Genomic DNA, 22,322 nt, shown 5'->3' on the forward strand with positions numbered 1-22,322 from the left:
ACAAAAGGAAGTGGCGAATCACCTGAAAAGATTCATCAGGGAGCTGGATGAAATCAAACTTCAGAAGTTTTTGAGGTTCTGCACAGGATCTGATCTCATTGTGACAGACAGCATCTATGTGGAGTTTGAACAAATGACGGAGTTCACAAGAAGACCAATAGGACACACATGTGGAAAGACTCTGCATATTGCTGAAAGCTATGAAAACTTCCCAGATTTCCGTTTAGAATTCAACGCTGTTCTTGAAAGTAATGTCTGGGTAATGGACATTGTTTAGACTACCACAACTCATACCGTAACAATCTTCCACAAATATTATGTTGCATATTAAGTCATTTTGAAGAATTGTAGAGGATGTTGAGGAATACATTCTATTGATTCCAGTTATCTAGCTGCACAAAATCAACCTTTGTGAATATGATTTTAATTTGCAAAATTGTGCAGCATCCACATGGAAAGTTGTTCCAAATTACCATTGCATTTACTAAAAGTGTAGTAAATCCCGCATCCATGCAGTAACTTGAATTTATTGGCAGATAAATTAGAGCCTTGAACAGTTGGCTCAATTCTTCCTGAAGAAATACCACAAAAAAGGTCAGCGTAAAACTGATAAGTGACATAATTAGAATTTGGTTGTTTGCTTTTGATCAACACTTGTTATTGGTTTTCAATCTACCTTTGTTTTCTTATTTTCTCTATCTTATCTACACAAATTATTTTTGCATTCTTCAATCCTTGGAGAATTTTACATCGTACCCTGTTGCAGATTTTTATGGGTAAAGTTAAAATATAATTCCCCAGTTACTGATGGAAAGTATTAAATGTGTTTAGTGTTCTGACTTGTTTTTGGTAACTAATGAAACTACTGTGATGCATTCTTACATGTCATAATGCCACAATCAAATATATCTTGTTAACCAGCATCTAGACACAAAAAAAAAAGTAGAAAAAAATATCTTACTCATGTTAAAGGGATAGTTTGGAATTTTGGACATTAAGTTATATAAAATATATGGCAGTAGTATAGTGGATGCAAAGGTGTCACATCATTTAACAAAACCTCCTGCTCTGAGTTATTGCATGTTACTTACTGAAAAAAATAGTACAGAAGATAAGAGGGGAACATGAAACCAAGGTTCTGACATATGTGAGGACTGTTGTTTAAATGTTAACATAGTGTAATGCAACACTTGCATGCTTCTTTGTAGAGCAAAACCTGTTGGTATTATGACCCCATCATGAGGGAACACAAAAAGCAACAATTCATGCTCCCTACATGATGAGGTCAAAACAAGTTTTGCTTGGTTTCATGTCCCCCTCTTATCTTCTGTACTATTTTTTCAGCAAGATGCGATAACTCGGGCGCAGGAGATTTGTTAAACTTTGTGACACCTTTGCATCCACTATACTACTGCCATATATTTCATACAACCTAATCTCCAAAACTCCAAACTATCCTTTTAAATCCACATCTTGTGAAAGTTTTATGATGTGTCTAATTATTTTTTGTGACACCACTTGTTTCTGTTTAACTGAATGACAGCCATGTTCATTTGCCATTATCTTGGCCAGTTGTTTGATTTTGATTTCTTTCATTTTACTCTGAAGGCAGCTTTATCACAATCCACAAGCTTTTATTGAGTTATTTGTAGGCCATATTGTCATTTTAAATCATTTGAACTGTTGGAAAATGTTAAAATATTATAAACTTCAATTTTCAGTAAAATGTTGATTCTTCTACCAAATGTGTATTCTGGTCATCTTGATTTTATGTTCATCAGGCTACTTCAAATTAGTGAAAAGATTACAGAAAAACAAACATGAACGTCAAGCACTTGCTTCCAATATAGTTTATTTTTGGTCAGATGACATTAAATAATTTTAAGTATTTCCTCTCTTAACCTGATGTACAGATCTGCTGCAGCAAAAGGATCACCTGGAGCCTCCCATCCATTCTCTTCCATCAGTAAACAGCACAGTTCAAAAATAGTTTCATCACATGGAAACTGTCCCTTGGGAGTACACTCTTCTGCACACAAAGTGACTTCCTCTATAGAAATAGGTTTTTGTCGATCCTCAGCATCATGGAGCTCTGGGAATGAGTACATCACAACTGGCCGGCCCGACACAGCACCACCACTCCTTGGTCTGATCCTGTGTGCGTTCCATGTGTTGACAACTTCATCAAGTTCGTCCTACACAGAAAGAAGCATTGTAAATATTGATTACTAACAGTGTTTCCCACGGCACTTTATTGTCAAGGCAGCCACCTTGACATGTGTGCACCACCTTAGATAAAGCTGAAGACATGAAAGACCTGTAAGTTCATTAAAATCTTCCTAAATCATGCACACCCTGCACACTCTAATACTAAAGTCAGTGTGATATAAAAAGGGGATAGCGTAGACTTTTAAAAAATTAGTACATTTAATATTTTTTGATATCATAAAACTAAGATTTGTTAAATATGATTAATTGAGATAGCTAACCAAAAAATTGGCATTGCTTTAATTTTTTGTTTGTTTCAGAAAGCAAGTTGAATCTTCCGAAACATTTAGATGTATAACATCAATGGATAAATAAATTGGGGCTTTTTGCTTGCAGAATACCTAGTAATATTAGGGGTCAGTTTATGTGTTTTGGAAATAGGAAAAATAAGACCAATTCAGCTCTGCCTCTGGTCCAGAATTTTGCTTGGCACTGGTTAAAAAAGAGATGTGCTTTTATTTTTAGAACAGTGCAATGAAATTCATTGTTTCTTAAAATCAGAACTGAAGAAAATGTCAGTAAACTACCAAAATTGGATCCTATTTTTGAAGTATTGTTTTCATTTTATTTTGAATTTCCTTTACTAGTTATGAAGGTACAAAATTTAAACTTTTTCAAAAAGAAAAACAATTTCCTGACATGATGTAAAATGGAGCTTCTACTAATGTGAATTGTACATTTTAGAACACTTGTGCTCAAGGAAAAACTAGCAGTATTTTTATACATTTATGATTGATTCTTTTCAGAGTGATTCGAAAGATTTTTACCTGAACAAGATTTAGAAAACAGAACTGGATGAGACTTTTGTCCAAAAAGTCTCCTGTAAAGTGACCATCATCCTGGAATGTTTGGAACATGTTCATCCAGAACTGTGCACTCTGTTTGCGAAGAGTACTCCACCACCCCTCAATCCGCTGATTGGCTGTGCTTCTTCCATAAAGGAAACTTCTCTCGCCTGCAAAGCTGTCTGGGTGGTTCCTCCGTAAAAATATCTGCATGTCTCTTACATAGACATTTTCTGTGCCTCTGTCTGCTCGAATCTTCTCAGGGCATCCACCTATGTTAGAGACTGTTCTGATAAAATACCCAGCAATGACTTTGGGGTCACTGTTTGTGGTATAAGCCTCCATCCATAACACATATCGGCTATAGCCATCTATACAGCCATGAATTGCAATGCCATAAGGTTTTAATTTATCATAGCCGTCCATGTGCCAGAGTGCATTTGGTCCTCTGCAGTTGTACTGACGTCTCCTCAAGCGTCTTGCTCGTCTTAATTCCACACCTTGCGGGTCAACCAGCTTAATGATGCGTCTTACAGTTTCTTGTGACACAACAAATCCACGTTGAACCGCACGAAGATGTAGCCAACGATAACCCTGCATCTGTCCATGTGTCATGATCTCATTCTGGACAAAAGCCAGAACTTCATCCAAATCTGACTGATTTTTCCTTCGAAACAGTCCAAGTCTTTTACAGATTCTCTTTAAAGTCCGGATGCTTATTACTATCTGACTGTTTTGCGCTAAAATGGCAAGTATTTCTTTGTTACTAAATGAAAGCCTAAAGTAAAATTTGATTAAGTCATCCAACTCTGGCACGGGAGGCATGTTGAACGGCAAAACCAGTGTCACTAAATTTAATTAATTTGAAAGGACAACTATGCAGAAGTTCAAGAGGGCAATTCTATCTCCATAGGAAGGGATATAGTTTGCCAGGGCTGCATCATCCATCAAGAGTATAACACTGCTGTCGATCTGCACAAAGACAAAACAAAGACATTGATTTTCAGTTAAGGATATATTTGTGATATAATCTCAAATTAAAGTAAAGGGTCTGAAATAAAGTGTTTACTAAAAAAAAGAGCGGTGTATGTATATACACAAATATAAACGTGTTATTCCCAGAAAATCCCTATTTCAGGTACTGGTTGGCTTGCTCGTGGATCAGGAAAACATCTTATTCTGCATGATCTCAATATTAATAATTTTTTTTTTTTTTTAAACACACACGCGCACTTTTGTTTTCCTTTTGAAATATTTCTAAAAAGAAAAAAAGGCATATGGTTGTATAACTTGATGTTTAAATTACTTAAAACTTTGTGTGACCTAATCTGTTATCCTTGTATTTTCACCTATAAACTTGTGTATGCAGTAGTCCTAAAAGAATGCCCTCTGGTCTGCATAATAGTAATTATTATATAAAATTCCAGAAATATCATACAAAGAAGAGAACTAGGCTGATCTTTTGTCTTGGTTATACTTTCACCACAATAGGTAAAATTCTAAACGTATTACTTTGTAATTTTCCAGGTAAATGATGCACAGATCTGAAATGAATAAAGTCTAGAGCACCTTAATTCAAAATAACCGTGTTGCAAATCTATCGAGTCTCTTTTGATATTACACTGAACTGGGATTTGACCCATCAGCAAACAAAGACCACCAGCAGTTCACTTTACGTTATGAATAATCAGAACTCTCGCGCTCGTTCATAAGATCTTGCAAGTTCATTCATTTGTTGGCTTTATTTAATAAGGCAGTGTGTGTGATAAAATACATTTAAATACGCAATAACGTAACACCTACTGTTTTCTCCGGGGTTTCTCTCAGACACTTTAACTACAGACCACTACAGTAACGTTATATCACGCACTTGAGGTTGGCTGATGGATGTAAACAATGACAAGTAGCCATGTACGTTCGGTGTAAGCAGAAATAAACAGTTAACCAGTCACCAGCGGACTCTGTATAACTCTATGAAGACAAACAGTGAGGACATAACAATGTGGTTGTAATATATATATATTGCAATCAGCCGACAAACGGGTCGGAGGTCCGCTCGTTGGGTTATTATCATTACAGTCATGAATGTAAAACTCATGATAGCATGCAAGCTAGCTTAATCAGAGAAGTTGCTTCACACTTTTAAATGTACAAAAATCACACACGAACAAGTAAATATCTGTTTTACCTACCTTTTGCTCTGCCAGCAATGATATATTGTCTTCTGAGACCCCTCTGTCTCGGAGGAAATCATCAACGTCAGACATTTTCAGTCTTGCCTTCTGCAGTCTTGTCTTCTGCAGTAACTGTGTCACACTGACTGAAATCGGTTCGGTTCTGAGATTAAAGTCAGAATTCTGACTTTTTTCTCAGAATTCTGAGATTAAAGTCAGAATTCTGACTTTTTTCTCAGAATTCTGAGATTAAAGTCAGAATTCTGAGATTAAAGTCAGAATTCTGACTTTTTTCTCAGAATTCTGACTTTTTTTTTTTTTTTTTTTTTTTCTTCTGAGAAAAAAGTCAGAATTCTGACTTTAATCTCAGAATTCTGAGAAAAAAGTCAGAATTCTGACTTTTTTTTTTTTTTTTTTTTTCTTCTGAGAAAAAAGTCAGAATTCTGACTTTAATCTCAGAATTCTGACTTTTTTCTCAGAATTCTGACTTTTTTCTCAGAATTCTGAGATTAAAGTCAGAATTCTGACTTTTTTCTCAGAATTCTGAGATTAAAGTCAGAATTCTGACTTTTTTCTCAGAATTCTGAGATTAAAGTCAGAATTCTGAGATTAAAGTCAGAATTCTGACTTTTTTCTCAGAATTCTGACTTTTTTTTTTTTTTTTTTTTTTTTCTTCTGAGAAAAAAGTCAGAATTCTGACTTTAATCTCAGAATTCTGAGAAAAAAGTCAGAATTCTGACTTTTTTTTTTTTTTTTTTTTTCTTCTGAGAAAAAAGTCAGAATTCTGACTTTAATCTCAGAATTCTGACTTTTTTCTCAGAATTCTGACTTTTTTCTCAGAATTCTGAGATTAAAGTCAGAATTCTGACTTTTTTCTCAGAATTCTGAGATTAAAGTCAGAATTCTGACTTTTTTCTCGGAATTATTTTTATTTTTTTTTAAGTGGCCCAGAATTCTGACTTTTTTCTCAGAATTCTGAGATTAAAGTCAGAATTCTGACTTTTTTCTCAGAATTTTTTTTTTTTTTTTTAAGTGGCCCTAATACTCTTCCGTACCTCCCCTTCTCACCGTCACCGGACTTTTTTAATACGTGACTGTGTGGCAGGGTGGAGGATTGGGCGTGGTCTGCGGGGGAGCACCACACAGGTGTGCCTGGTTCTGCTGATTGGGCACACCTGTGTCCAATCAACCTCCCCAGCCTGCCTGGCTTCATAAACAGCGGCTGCATACCAGAAAGGGGTCTGCTGAGTGGAGGTAGCTGGATGTGAGGCTATGCTCAATGTGCCATATTTTGAACTCTATTTGGATGTCTTTGTGCTTTTTTTTACATAAAATAAAAAGCCTTTTTTTTTGGCATTCCACGCTCTGCGTGTTCTCCTTTCCACCTCATCACCCAGGTCCAGTTTGCCTTATCCCCTTTTACGAGGGGAGGCCGCTCCGGTCCCTCACACTGATCATGGCTTACAGCTTAAGAAAACTCAAATATCCTATCTCAAAACATTTGAATATTCTGGGAATCTTAATCTTAAACTGTAAGCCATAATCAGCAATATTAAAATAATAAAAGGCTTGCAATATTTCAGTTGATTTGTAATGAATTCAGAATGTATGACATTTTTGTTTTTTTTTAATTGCATTACAGAAAATAAAGGACTTTATCACAATATTCTAATTTTCTGAGACAGTCCTGTAAGCGTCATGGAGACAGACGGGCGAGGGAACGAGCAGCGCAGAAAGACCGGAATTAATTTAAAGAGGAATGAGTGTAAACATGATCTGGAATTATTCTATTTGGATTTAAAATCAAAATAAACCAGCCACTTACTTCGGAATTAAGTTTAAATTCGGAATGGCCATTTTCATTGGGAATTAGGTGTTTACATGGTAATTTTTACTCATTTTAAATCAGATTTAATTTTAATTCTGAATTATAGAGAACTTAAAATTCCCATGTAAAGGCACTGACTGTAGATCAACCCCACGACAACATCAGCACCAACGCACCGTAGAAGATGTAGTTCCCAGGGTGCAGCTCGTCCAGCTCTGCCATCTCTGGGACGGGATGACTGCAGGACGGCGTGGAGCCGATGCTGGACTTGCAGCTAATGCCAACAGCCTTCAGTCTGCAGAATAAAGTCAAACAAACCAGGTTTGCAGTGTTGAATAAAAACCACAACTTATTTCTTATTGAAACACAAGTGAGCTCAGTGAGAGCCGCTGACTAAACGCAGTGACGCCAAAACTGTCACGTGAAAGTTATTAACACGTGAACAGAGAGAAACGGCTGAATCTGGTGACTTTAAAACCTCCAGGATCACGTGTAGGTGTTAACCAGGGAAGGTTCAGTGGATTAAAGCTGGATTCAACAATAAAATGTTGACTCAAATTCACACGTCTGAATCTAAATGGGTTCTTTTAACGGTTCCTTAAAACCTGTCCGATCTCAACGTCCTCCCCACCTCTGCCAAGAATCTGGATGTTTAGAAAAATGTGATCCAAGCCTTTTCAGATTGACATAAAAGCAGAGCTGGGTAGTAACGAGTTACATTTACTCCGTTACATTTACTTGAGTAAGTTTTGGGAAATGTTGTACTTTTAGGAGTAGTTTTGAATCACTATACTTTTTACTTTTACTTGAGTAGATTTGTGAAGGAGAAACTGTTCCTCTTCCTCCGCTACATTAGGCTACGTTGAGCTGTTACTTTTCTTTTATCCCTTTTATCCACGTACGCGTCAATCTCATGACATCACTGGGTGATTCTTTGGGAAAAAATGTTTGTTTTTGCATGTTTTGTCACATTTACACAGACTCAAACACACACAGAGTTTCTATGAGTTCATGGGCTTGTTCTAGTTCTGCTGGTTAAAAAAGAAAAGTACAAAGGCTGGAAATGTTGTGCTACTTGTGCTTAATTTATTTTTTTATTCTGTTATTATTTTATTAATTATTAAAGTACTTGAATTTATTTTAAGATTTTAATTTAAGCTATTTTTTATTAATTTTAATTTATTTTATTGATTTAATTTGCCTGAAGATGATTGTTTTGTACTTTTGTCTACTTGAGTAGTTTTTTCACCAAGTACTTTTTTACTTTTACTCAAGTCATTATTTGGATGACTACTTTTTACTTCTACTTGAGTCATATTATTCTGAAGTAACAGTACTTTTACTTGAGTACAATCTTTGGCTCCTCTACCAGCTCTGCATTAAAGTGCATATTATTATAGATCTGAGTGTAAACAACAAGCTTGTGTGGGAGTAACTCCCTGCCACGTCTATCTTCCACATCGAAGAGAAGGTTTTATCTGACTGGGTTCATCTCCACACACTTGCTCTTGTCATGTGGTGCTTTTCCACCAGCACCTACTCAGCTCCACTCAACTCGGCCTGGTTTCTTTTCCATAACAATTCAGCAGCTGGAGCAGAAGTTAGTAGGAGGTTGGAGTGAAGCTGCTGTGACGTATTTGATTGTGTGATCTAAACTAAGAAGACAACAACCATGGGCGCAATTTCCACTGGGGACAGGGGGGACATGTCCCCCCCCCACTTTTCAAAATCATGTTTTTGTCCCCCCCACTTTTTATAGTTTAAAAACTAACGGTAGGCTCAGCCTGTAATTGCGAATCATCAAGACACCCTGTGCGAAGGTACTGACGGCCCGGCAGCCCCGCTCCCCCTCCCTCCTCCCCTCAGTGCTGCTCAAAGCTGAATTATTATGGTTCCGCGTTAAATCGACGCAGAGCATACGGCGAAGGTTCTGCGTCGATTTAACGCAGAACCATAAATCAGCCTTCACAGACAGACAGCCAGGACGCGGCAGCAGCAGAAATGAAGAGGAGCCGGCAGCTCAGTTTAAAATCCATTTTTGCAGCGGGACAAAAAAGCAGCAGCACTGCTGTGTTGCAGGTAGGCTGTGCAGAGATGAGTAGCCAAATATTACTCAACGTTACTTTATATGCTATTGTCGCTAGCTAGCTAAGATGTTAAATATAAAAATAGTGAGTGAGTGAGAGAGAACCAACACTATAATACTATAATACCACACACACACACACACACACACACACACACACACACACACACACACACACACACACACACACACACACACACACACACACACACACACACACACACACACACACACACACACACACACACACACACACACACACACACACACACACAGAGAGAGAGCTTGAAGGTGACAACAAACTGCCAGGAAAAGGCTATTAGTATTGTTACTTTAGAACAATATTACTCCAGTAAAAGTAAAAAGAACTTTGCATTAAAAATACTCTTAAAAGCCCAATTTATCCAAAATCTTACTGTAACTGAGTACTACCCGCCTCTGGTTGTGTGTGTTGTATAGAGTATGGAAAGCACATTTTCCCTCTGCTGTTACTTCACTAACTGTAATGTAGGACTTACACCACAGGCTCAAACTCAGAGAGAGGCAGGGGAAAGCAGCAGCAGCAGCAGCAGCAGCAGCACTGTAGTGCAGGTAGGTTCATATGTTGTAAATGGTTAGGTGATTTTGGTTTGTTTATAAGGAAAGGAAGGAATGTACATGATCTATTTTCATATTTCATAGGAGAAATATGAGGAGACAGGCGCAAGTGAAGAAGTGCAGGCAGGAACCCAACCATGTTAGCCCAAAAGTGATTGTAGAACAGCATCTCAGCAACAAAACCTTAAGATCAAGAGAAGTGGTACTGTGAATTTCCTTGGCTCCATTATAAACAAGGAGTCAATGGAATCCTATGTTTTTTCTGTGCCCAAGCTTTTGAAAAGGAAAACTCAAGCCTGGCCAAGAATGCAGATCCAGCATTTTCCCAAAAGGGGCAAAAAAAAACAGGTAAAAAAGTGTCTAAAAAAGCAAATGCATACTAAAATTGTTTGATTGTTGGCATTCACACACACATAGTCTTACAAAGCCACACTGCACATCCACGATTCAGCTACACGCACAAATTTGTCGTTCCTACTTGTGTCCCCCCCACCTCTGAAACTAAAGTTTCGCCCTTGACAACAACACTAAAGATGTAGAACCTGGAGGAGATGATAGATGTGCAGCTGGGTCTGTGGCTTGTGTTTGATATCAAGTTAAAAAATAAGAGTAAAAGAAACTTCAAGTGGCGACACTTTTTCATTTTTGTTAGTTTGTCTCTGCGCTGCTGAAAAGTCAGCTGGAGCCGTGAGCAGCTATGAAGAGACAGATCTCCTGGTAGATCTGGTCGTTCCTTATCACCGTCTAGATCTACGGTGGCCGAGACCCGCCGTTGCTGAAAATAAAAGTAACGCTGCAAACAGAAACAAACGCTGCTGCTAATAAAACAACGCTTAGCAAATAAAAGAAACGCTGCAAACAAAAGAAATGCAGCTGCAAATATAAGAAATGCTGCAAATAAAATAAACCCCGCTGCAAATAAAATAAATAAACGACGCAAATAAAAAAGCCACAACGGAAGTGAATTACCGGGGACTATTTTTGCTGATGCACCGGTGTTGCACATTAAAAATGACACGTAGCGACGTTGAACACTAACCTTTTCACTTATTTTCCCATTCGTTGTTCTTCTTATTCCTCGCTCTTCTTATTTCTTCCTTTCCACTTACGTCTTCATCTTCATTTTCTCCTCTCACGTAAAAAACACCGGTGCATCAGCAAAAATAGTCCCCGGTAAAACACTTCCGTTGTGGCTTTTTTATTTGCGCCGTTTTTTTGTTTTTTTTTGCAGCGGCGTTTCTTTATATTTGCAGCGTTTATTTTATTTGCAGCGTTTATTTTATTTGCAGCATTTCTTTCATTTTCACCAATGGCGGGTCTCGGCCACCGTCTAGATCTCTTTTTAATTCTCTCCTCAGCACCAGGTTTATGAACATCTGCACCTCAGAGTTGGATCATGAAACAGACTTTTGCTGCCGTTGTCTGTTGAATAAAATGAACAAGAATCCGTCAGAGTCTCTTTCTCTGATTTCCTCCTCCTGACTCAGACGTCTGACTCCAACCCCCCGACCAATCGGTGGCCTGTAGTGTGATGATGTCAGATACTGCCGACTCAGCAGCTTAGAACCTCGGCAGAATAGTTAGAGAAAAGTATCTACTCGGAACCGAGTGGAAAAGCGTAAAACCGAGGCGAGTGGAGTCGGGCTGAGTAGGTTCTAGTGGAAAAGCATCATTACTTGTCCATGAACTGCAGGGTGAAGCTGGTGGCTTCTCGGGAAACAGCTTGGATTTGCTCCACTCCTTTGCAGGTGTAGGTGTTTCCACAGTGCACGTAGACGCCCGTCAGCTCCACGCCCTCCGCCCCGGCGATGGCCTGGGCCAGGCTGAGCGCCGCCGGCTCCGAGTGCAGGACGCCGGCTAGGACACAGAGCAGAGCACACGTCAACCAGTGCTGGGGCGCCACACTCAGCTGGGCGCCGCCGCCGGGCGTCCGGCTATGGAGGTAGATTTGTGTCTTAATTATTCAATCAAAAAATATGTTTTCAATTAAAAAAAAATTCACTTCAATCAAAGAAAGTGACTGTGTTTCCAGCATCAATAACCCTTTTAAAACCCAAATATTGGCAATAACCTGAATTTGCACGGCCATGTAAACACCAATAACCTCTTTGAATAACCAGAATTTGCTCATATTCAGGTTTTTAAAAACCCCAATAGACCCCTGGGTTACTCCTTTTAAAACCCGAATATTGGGTCATGTAAACACCAAACAGAATATCCCCATCACACGGAACAGGAATTTGTTTTCTGCACATGCTCTGTTCACAAGGAATCCTGGTCTTTTGAGTCCAGGAAGTTCTTATAAACACGGAGAAACCAAGACCAGGAGGAGACTAATCACTTCATAAATGTAATGAAGGATATGAACATTTCTGCATTTGTAGACGCTAGAAAGTACCGGGATAGAAGATTTACAAGAAGGTGAGAGAAAAGTTGCGCGAAGCAGCATTTGTTTTGAATTTGGATACAGGAAGAAGAAGCAGAAATGACAGTAATTGTGTCATGATGTTCTCCGTGCGTCGTTGGTTTGATCCCGATATCCCGAATGATTAATCACCATGTAAACGGAATATTCCCAATGTTTCAGTAACTGGAATATTAACAATAACCGAAGTTTTGACTGCATGTAAACGTAGTCAATGATTTCAATCAAAGAAAAAAAGTGTTTGAATGTAAACAAATAAAAACACACTGTTTTTCTTTGATTGGAAATATTTTCTTTGATAGAAGTGAAGTTTTTTGTTTGAAGTAGTGTTTTTTGTGTTTGGGCCACATTATGGGTAGGACATTTGTGTCTTTATCATTTAATCAAAAAAGAAGCTTCAAAAAGAAAAATATTTTCAAGAAAAGAAAATCACTCCAATAAAAAAAAAACCTTTTCAATCAAAGAAAAAAACAGTTTGAACGCAAAAAAATATTTGTGACAGCAAAAATTGCATTAGAACACTTTTTTTTGGATTTAAAATATTGTAGCGACCCTGCAGTAATGTTCAGTTATGTTTAGTTATGTTGTCATGTTCAGATGTTCTGTTTAATGTTAAGCCTGTGTGTAGAGAACAGGTAGGGGCGGGGTAAGCACAGGAGTTGTGAGTGTGCGCATGCCCGTTGGGAGGAGCGTCAGTTGAGCAGCTGTTGAGCGGAGTTGAACAGCTGATTAAGTGAGCTCAGCGGGTTTTTGTTGTTTTGGCGTGGTTACGGCCAACAGTAACCCATTTTTGTAACAGATAATAAATCTGTTAAACTGGCTTACGCTTCCTCGTTCTTCTGATACATCCTGGACGCTACAATATTTTTAAAAGATTTTTTTTAAGTCTCAAATATTTGTTTACATTCAAACACTTTTTTTCTTTGATTGAAATCATTTTCTTTGATTAAGTGATTTTTTTTTTAAATTGAAAATATATTTTTTGATTGAAGCAATTTTTTTTTTGATTGAATAATTAAGACACAGATCTAGCTCCATATCCGGCGGGCCTACCTCTCCCATTGCCACAGTCCACTTTAAGCCAGACGTGCCAGTGCCGGCCGGCGCTCAGCGGCCTCTTCCTGAGCAGCTCCAGAGCAGCGGGATGGTCCAGTAAGACCTGGAACAGATCCAGCCTCTCTGACAGGGCGGCACAACGCTCTACCTACGCAGATATCATCATTATCATTAGTATTATATCCACAGGTGGTCAGTATCTGGAGGCTGGCATGAACACACATCATATTAATAGAACTGCAGAGTAGGTTGACACCAGGTTAACCATATATTATATTATAGGGAGGTTTTTACACCCTTGTGTTATTGATACTTTCTCATCTGAGCTTTTATTTCATTTTCTTGCTATTTTCTCTCCTGTTCTAGTGTTCCCAGGTCTCCCTTACGGAGTCAGCCATGCTTTTTGGAGCAGCGGCCAGACAGTGTGGTGTTTTATGTTTGTGTTAGGGTGAGTGTTCTGCTCTATGGTCAATATTTTTTGTGTCGCAATTAGGACTGTCAGTTTAGCGCGTTAATTAGATTAATTAACTACACTGCTAATTAACACGTTATGAAAATTAACGCAATTAATTATGAGTGGCAAAATGCGTGAGTATTTATAATATATAAGTATAAGTATTATAATTATATAAGTTTATGTATAAAAAGAAAGAAGCTGGGGGCTGGATGTGATGGGAGGGTTTTTCTTATGTTCCTGTGTATCATGTGTTATGATGTTATCTTTTCTGGGGGTTTTTTCCTTTTTGTTCTTCTTAAAAGAAAAGGTACACTCCGTTTATGTCCTACAGCTCAAATATCTTCTTCAATAAAATATATTTGACAAAAAAATATAACTGCAGAGTATATAGAGGGAATGCGCATGACGTCACAGATGCAACTTCACAGTGGGTTTCGCCCACTGAGTGTCAGAAAGACTGAGTGTCAGAAAGACTGAGTGTCAGAAAGACTGAGTGACAGAAAGACTGAGTGACAGAAAGACTGAGTGACAGAAAGACTGAGTGTCAGAAAGACTGAGTGTCAGAAAGACTGAGTGTCAGAAAGACTGAGTGTCAGAAAGACTGAGTGTCAGAAAGACTGAGTGTCAGAAAGACTGAGTGTCAGAAAGACTGAGTGTCAGAAAGACTGAGTGTCAGAAAGACTGAGTGACAGAAAGACTGAGTGTCAGAAAGACTGAGTGACAGAAAGACTGAGTGGCAGAAAGACTGAGTGGCAGCGTAAACTTTCAGTTTGAGCAACTGGAAAACATCTAAAATGGGAAAGAGCTGTTGTGCGATCGACTGTACTCATAAATTTAGCAAGAAATCGGAGTTATGGTTTTACAGACTACTGAAAAATAAGCTTAAGAGACAAATGGATCACTGCAATTCACAGAAACAACTGGATTCCAGACACCGAAATGTGGATTTGCGGTTCCCATTTTGTATCAGGTAATGTTGGAGTTTTGGGTAGCTAACGTTAAACAGTCAAATCATAAAGTTCAGTGTCCTCATCACTTTAATTTCTACAACAAATCCTGCCTTGAAGTCGGACCAAGCGTCAAGACTTTTGTAAGCCTTCAGGCTTTGCTTCGTGTATTTCCCCGGCGTAGAAATTAAGTACATATAAATATCAGGAAACTGAATTCGTGGCCAAATATTAATGTCCATGGACCACTGGTTCTTGGTAACTGTACCAAATATTAATGTCCATGGACCACTGGTTCTTGGTAACTGTACCAAATATTAATGTCCATGGACCACTGGTTCTTGGTAACTGTACCAAATATTAATGTCCATGGACCACTGGTTCTTGGGGAAACTGTACCAAATATTAATGTCCATGGACCACTGGTTCTTGGTAACTGTACCAAATATTAATGTCCATGGACCACTGGTTCTTGGTAACTGTACCAAATATTAATGTCCATGGACCACTGGTTCTTGGTAACTGTACCAAATATTAATGTCCATGGACCACTGGTTCTTGGTAACTGTACCAAATATTAATGTCCATGGACCACTGGTTCTTGGTAACTGTACCAAATATTAATGTCCATGGACCACTGGTTCTTGGGGAAACTGTACCAAATATTAATGTCCATGGACCACTGGTTCTTGGGGTAACTGTACGGGTCACTGTCAAGTCCAACTGACGCTAATTTAAGCCAATAATCAGCTGTTATCCCGTCTTCTCCACTAGTTGCAGACATTTCTGCCACTCAGTGAGAGTAAGGGGGCTGCTCCAGTGGGGAAGTGACGTCAATGCAGACCCTCTATTCCATGTCAGCCATGACAGCACAGCTTCATTCATCTCTGTAAATGTGTCATATTCACATTTATATTTAACAAGATAACTGTTTCCCCTGGTGTTTTACATTCTTACATCACGAACAGCAAAAGCGTTATACTGAGCAGGAAGGATGTGTGAAGGACAACCTTGTCAAAGGGAAGAGAGTATGCATACAGGATGTCATCGAACCCGTGGTCGGCGTAGAAGGAGGCCTCGGCCAGCGTGGAGACCACGATGCAGCGCCGTGACCCCGCCGTCATGATGTCGGCCCCCTCGCTGCAGAGACGGGAGCACAACGGCATCCGTTACCGCGGCCTGGCCGACCTGCGTACTCGTACGTACTTGTGAGAGCGTGGCGGTCGTACAGGGTCTTGTGGGTCTTCATGTGTGGCCGAAGCTGGACTCCCAGTTTCCTGCAGCGCTCAATCATCCTCTGAGCGTTGGTCTTCACTTTGTCCACGTCCACCACCAGAGCAGGGGTGCACAGGGCCGACAGCGGCTCCCCCTCCATTGCAGCTGCCTGCAGGAACACGTGCACTGGTGTGACTCTGCACGACGGCCGGGGCTCCAGTCGGACGGAGCAGTTACACCCACAACAGACACATATCTAAGTGTAAAGGAATCAATTTAAGGAATCAATTTAATCTAGTTTAATTATAGTTTAATTTATCCTTATCTCTCATATTGTAATATATCTCTCATATTGTAATATAGTTTGGGCAAATACTTTTCCTACCACTCTTCACAAAATTCTGGTCCTACAGAAACGTTTTGTTAGGATTAGCAACTGGATCAGAGTCACTCACTTCATCTACTCCTTTATTTCACAAACTCCAGATTCTTACTATTTGTGATATCAATATTTTTCAGATATGCTTTTTTATTTATAAGATAAATTCAAGTGAAGGGAATATTCCTGGACAGTTCAAGACTTACTTTAAATTAAATTCGCAGGTTCATTCTTATTCAACTGGACAATCCTCAGATCTTCATCCTCCTAAATTTCTCACTTGCAGACGTCAATGTTCGGTGAGATTTAGGGACTAAATTGTGGAATGATTTTTCCCACTTGGCAAAGAACTCTTCCTCTTTGAAATGTTATAAAAGACGTTTGAAGGAACTTGACTGCTGTTTTGTAACTGTTTTCCCAATTTAATGTTGTACATGTATCCTTGTTCTTTTTTGTTTTGTTTTTTGTGTTTCACTCATAGTGACATGTACCGTCTTATTTGCTCAGGAGTCAATATAAGTAATATAAGTTGTAAAAACAATATCCCATGCACACTCACACACACATATTTTTTTGTCTTTTGTATTATTTATATATTGCATTATTAGTTTGCCATCACTTTTGTGTAGTTATACTTTTTGTTTTTGTATGTTAATCTTGTGTTCTTTATAACACATGCAATTTTAATAACTTCGGTGGAGGCTTCAAATAAGCCCATTGGGTTTTTTGCCTCTTCCTGCACCGTGTAGTATTTATATTTGATATTTCCTGTATATTTTTAAAACTGTGCAAAACAATAAACTAAACTAATAAATTAAGGACAAGTACCATTACTGGGGTTTCCTCGTGTGCACATCAGCTCGGCCTTGGCCTGTCTAAGTCGAAACTTTGAACTTTTTTTTTTCTGGCTTATTCCAACAGTCAATGACTAAAGTTATAGTGCTTGTGACGTAGCAGGGGAAGAGAAATAATAATAATAATAATAATAATAATAATAATAATAATAATGGATTACACATTTATATTGGGATTTTCTTGGACACTCAAAGCGCTAGTCAGTGTATTTAAAAAAAAAAAAAAAAACGGCACCCATCTGCTCACAAGTCGGTTATCTGTGTCAAATTGACAAGAGGAGGTTAAACTAATGTTTACTCTAAGCATTTGTGTGTACGTGGGTCAGTCGTGGATGCAAAAAGTGAATAAGCAGTACATGCACTAATGGTTGATTTTATTTACGGGGAACGGGTTCAAGTTGATGGTCAAATGTTGATATTTCTAGGTGCCAGGAAAGAACAAATCACTCTAAATGTGACTGTGTGACTAACATAAAGTCAGAGGGTATTTATTGATTCTATTGAATATCTATTGAATTGGCTATTGAAGGGTTTTTTTGTGGGGTTGGTTTTTTTTTTAGGTCAATGAGGACACTACCAGCTAGCGTTCTAGTACCAGTTACTGGTTTTAAATAGCTTAATTATTTTTTTTTTGTATAAATATTATAAACTAAAAATAAAAACACTTCTAAACTGCTGGGATTTTAGCCTCAGCAGAGGATTGTCCATTGTTTAGGTGCGTTTTCCCCGGACACTCCGGTGATCGACCTCGGCCCGAATCTAATTAAAAAATGAGGTCAATCGGCCATTCTAATATTTAGCAGTGTTGGGGGTAACGCGTTACAAAAGTAACGCAATTACAGTAATGTATTACTATTTGCTGTAACGCAGTAATATAACGCATTACTAATAAATTTTCGGTAATATTTTACTCGTTACAATCTAAGTAACGCGCGTTACAACGCATTTTAACCCGTTTAGCTGTTGTTTTTTAAAGAATTCACCAACACCGCGACCGCGAGACATCCCGACAACAGAAAAAAGGCGCGGCGCAGCGGAACGTAGCGCCGCTGGACACTGTTTGTGTGGGGACTGTTCAGTGAGCAGAGCCGGCAGGGAAAAGTCAACAGTGCGGCGTGTCCGCGTGTAACTTAAATCTACCATGGTCTCAGCGTTAGGGCTCGGCCAAGTGAGGCTTTATTAATATATGGGCTTTATACATTTATTAAATATATATGAGCGCGGAGTGGGCGAGGAGCTGCGCGCGGCGAGGAGCACGAGCCGGGCTCACAGTCAGTCGCGCTGTGAGAGCGGATTTATGGTTCCGCGTTAAATCGACGCAGAGCTTTCGCCGTAGGGTACGCAGTAGTTCGCGTAACCCACGGCGTATGGCCTGCGTTGGTGTAACGCAGAACCATAAATCAGCCTTAAACCACACCTGCAGCCCATCAGGAGGAGAGGTTAAAACAGCTGCGAGTTGTTGATTGCTGGTTCGTTTTGTTAACTCTGAGAGCTTTATTGGTTTGTTTGTTAGCTTGCTGGTGGTTTTTTTTCTCTCTGGGAGTTATTTATGAAGAAGTTCTGAGTTCCGTGTGAGCAGTATTCGAGTTGAGGGGGGATGAGGGGTGATGTGATGGCACCCCCCCCTGAAATTAAAAAGGTCCAAATCACCCCCCCCTGAAATAAAAACGGTCCAAATCATCCCTGAAATAAAAACGGTCCAAATCATCCCCCCTGAAATAAAAACGGTCCAAATCATCCCCCCCTGAAATAAAAACGGTAATAAAAAAGAGATTGTGTGTTTGTCATATTATAAGGCTATAGGCTATGTTATAGTGGGCTCTAACTCTATTTTGTTTCATATGAATAGGCCAGGACTTTAAATATTTGCAGCATCTCCATCATAACTTACAGACTTTGATCATTTGTCTGCTTATATGATTCTAACTGTCATTGTTACTTATTGTATTGTGCCATGAGCCTTTACTGTGCCTAATTATATTAAGTTATTAGTAGCTTTAGGGGCCTACACAGTCATTATGTTACATCATCCTCCACTGAATGTACATAATCAGCTATAAAAATCTGCAGTTTAGCATTTTTAAATGCTTAGTCATATATTTCTGTGGCTATTTTGTTGAAAGTAACTCAAAAGTAATACACAAGTAGTGTAACGCATTACAATTCAGATATAGTAATATTGTAATGTAACTAATTACTTTCAAATGACAGTAACTAGTAATATATAATATATTATATTTTGGATGTAACTTGCCCAACACTGATATTTAGTAGGTGTAAATGTGAACCTTGTGGTGATACAAAGGCTGGCTTTTTATTTTTTTATTAAATTACTGGTATGGTTAAATGGTAAAACAGCCAGTCCACCGCTTCACCACCTCTGACTACCTCTATATTAAAACTTGGAATCAAATCTGGAGCCCCTTCACTATCAGGGGAGTTAAGAGGGGCGTCCCCTGCCCCGTGGTCAGGGGTCAAGGGTCAGAGGTCAGGGCTCTGACAACTACAAAAAAGTGTTTACTGTTAGCGCTGAGCGGTATACCGGTTCATACCGAATAGCGGTGTTTATTTTTCTTATATGAATTTTTCATATACCGTAATACCGGTAAGTATGTACAGTAGCGTACACAACGTTGGGAACGCGGCGCTACGTTTCGCCGCGCAGCGAAACGTAGAAATAGACTGGCCGCTCCCGTACCGGTTGCGCACCACATAAATCGTTGGCCAACCAAAAAGTAACCACATAAGAATTTTACCTAAAATTCACCAGGAGGTGGAACCAAAACAACATAATGCTGGGAAATTAAAAAATGTTCAGTTTTTTATGTTCAATAAATATTTTCTACCTTGTAATTTTGTAAAAGATTTTTTCTTTGAAAAGCATGCCTAAATCAAATTTATTTGATTCATGCAATGGTGAAAAAATTGGCAAAATAAATGAAAAACTGCGAAGAACCATGTTCGGTATTGTTCGGTATTCGGCCAAGTGTTTATTATTATTTTCGGTTTCGGTTTCGGCCACAAATTTTCATTTCGGTGCATCACTATTTAGCAGTTGCATTGTTTACAGCGGACATATGTGGGTGAAGATGGCTGAAAACGAAAGTCCCACAACTGTTCCAGAACATGACACAGGGGAACTTGTTCCGAAAAGAGGAGCCGTGTCGGCTGTGTGGAAATTCTTTGGCTTTAAAAAAGACGACGTCCAACAAACAACAATCTGCAAGTGTTGTAAAGCTAAAGTTGTAGCCGCGGGAGGCAACACTAGCAACTTGCTCCACCATCTCAGCCGCAAACATGTGATAGAATATCAAGAATGCATAAAGCTGAGATCTGCGTCGACGTCTACAGGTAACACTAGAAGTGCGGGAGAAAAGTCAAGTCAGACAACACTTAAAGTCTTTAAGTGTTGTCTGACTGATTCTCTCACTTCATTAGAATCATAAGTGCCGCCACCTCATTGTAAACGGCATCATTTTGTGAGGCCATGCAAACCTGTATTTATACTAGTGTGGACATTCATGTTTTTCTACAATATTTCCTCCTCATGACAGTAAAATAGGCCATTCTAAGCCAATTTACTGCAGCAATTCCTTTCCAAATCATTAGAGAATGTGGTTAACACCCAGTTGTGCATGAAAAAAAAATACAGTGATATACCGTGAAACCGATATAATTTTGAAAAATACCGTGATATAAATTTTTGGTCATACCGCCCAGCACTATTTACTGTGCACACATGTCTCCTCCTCCTTCCATGGAGTTGCTGCTATACGACAACGTCGCCGCCATATTGGATGTTGCAAGACTGCGCTGTAAACTAATACAAGTAAATGGACTTATTTTCATAAAGCGCCTTTCTACAAAGAAATGTACGTTTTACGTCTCATTTATTCATTCACACATGCACTAATATACTTAAACAGTTAGGCACCAAATATTATATATTTAATTTTCTCAGATGGCAAAAATAAGAACTTTATTGATCCCACATAGGAGTAATTCATGTTATATCAGCTATAGAGAACAAGGTAGTGCCGAAAAACAATATATATCCCCCCTCACAAAAATAAGAAAAAGACAGAAACATATTTACTCATCAACAAAGCATATTTTACATAAACATATTTAAAATTTTTCAAGTAAGAAAATAACATATTTGAACCATTTTTCAGATTTTTTCCAGTTTTTCCAGTTATTTGTCTGAAAAATGGTTCAAATGTTATTTTTTTGTCTGAAAAATTGTTCAAATATGTTATTTTGTTATTTGAAATCTTTTTTATTTGTTTTGTTGATGAGAAAATGTTTCTCCATTTATTGTTACTATTTATTTATTTATAATAATATATGAATAAATAAATAATATGAATTATATATATATATATATATATATATATATATATATAAAATTAATATATTATTTATTTATAATAATATATAAATAATAATAATAAATATATTCTCTCAGTCTATGACTGTGCAGGCGATGACGTAACCACATGCATAACAATTAACCAAGTCTGTGTTAATGATTAAATATGGTTTTTGAACTGGACTTGGTCCGAAGTGGTCTCGATGTTAAAAAAACAAAGGGAAAGACACGTTTAAAGTTTACATTCAAAACTGAATCGGAAACGAACTTCAGCTTAAACATCCTGTTAATGTTGCAAAGAGTAGGTTTCATGAAAAACACCCCCAACAACTAGCAAACAAACGAAATTCAGACTGCATGCAGAAAAACATATGAAGGTAAATCAGAAATAACTGACCTGCTCGTGCCAGACTCACGTGCACGCTGCGCGGTCACGTGACCGCCGGTGGGTTCCCGGTGCGCGTTCCCGTGTCCGTCCCAGACCCGGACCCACCTACTTATATATAATATATATTATATATATAGCACTAGAATTCCAATAATAACTAATGTACACGGAAGACACGTGACTTGGTGTGCTCTGTTTAGTGGCAGCTTTTCTACAACAGACATGCAGCAGCAACAGAACAGCAGACTGACATAGTCGAGCCCCGAACACTCGATCAGCTTCAACACTAGGGTGTCCTCCAGCGGTCAAGCCCATAGACACAGCACTCGAGTTGTAAAAAAAAATCCGGGGGGATGGTGGATTTTATCATATGGGGACAGATAATTTGTGCTGATTACAAATAATATAATATATTACAAATAATAGCAGTGACCAAAACACCTGCAGAAATACTGCATGAATGACATAGCAGCAGTTAAATGCAGCCTTCT

At 38.5% G+C, this 22,322-nt stretch overlaps 1 protein-coding gene across 3 annotated transcripts in view; it reads right to left on the reverse strand.

Moving 5' to 3' along the window:
* The window catches only part of zgc:162816 (uncharacterized protein LOC571260 homolog), a 32,364-nt gene extending 10,292 nt beyond the window's left edge, over window positions 1-22,072 (reverse strand). Inside the window, exons 1-6 of one of the 3 annotated variants that reach the window (XM_061731356.1) lie at window positions 21,841-22,072; window positions 15,853-16,007; window positions 15,634-15,763; window positions 13,217-13,367; window positions 11,415-11,595; window positions 7,232-7,350 (exon numbers count right to left, since the gene is read on the reverse strand). In XM_061731356.1, coding sequence (XP_061587340.1) covers window positions 7,232-7,350; window positions 11,415-11,595; window positions 13,217-13,367; window positions 15,634-15,763; window positions 15,853-15,998 — 727 coding nt within the window. In that variant the 5' untranslated portion in view covers window positions 15,999-16,007; window positions 21,841-22,072. Of the gene's footprint in view, window positions 1-7,231; window positions 7,351-11,414; window positions 11,596-13,216; window positions 13,368-15,633; window positions 15,764-15,852; window positions 16,095-20,784; window positions 20,852-21,840 lie in introns of those variants that run through there. The other 2 variants (XM_061731357.1, XM_061731358.1) reach the window with 2 other exon arrangements.
* Window positions 22,073-22,322: the final 250 nt, after the last annotated feature.

The sequence above is a fragment of the Cololabis saira genome, chromosome 10, assembly GCF_033807715.1.
Source record: "Cololabis saira isolate AMF1-May2022 chromosome 10, fColSai1.1, whole genome shotgun sequence".
NCBI lineage: Eukaryota > Metazoa > Chordata > Actinopteri > Beloniformes > Belonidae > Cololabis > Cololabis saira.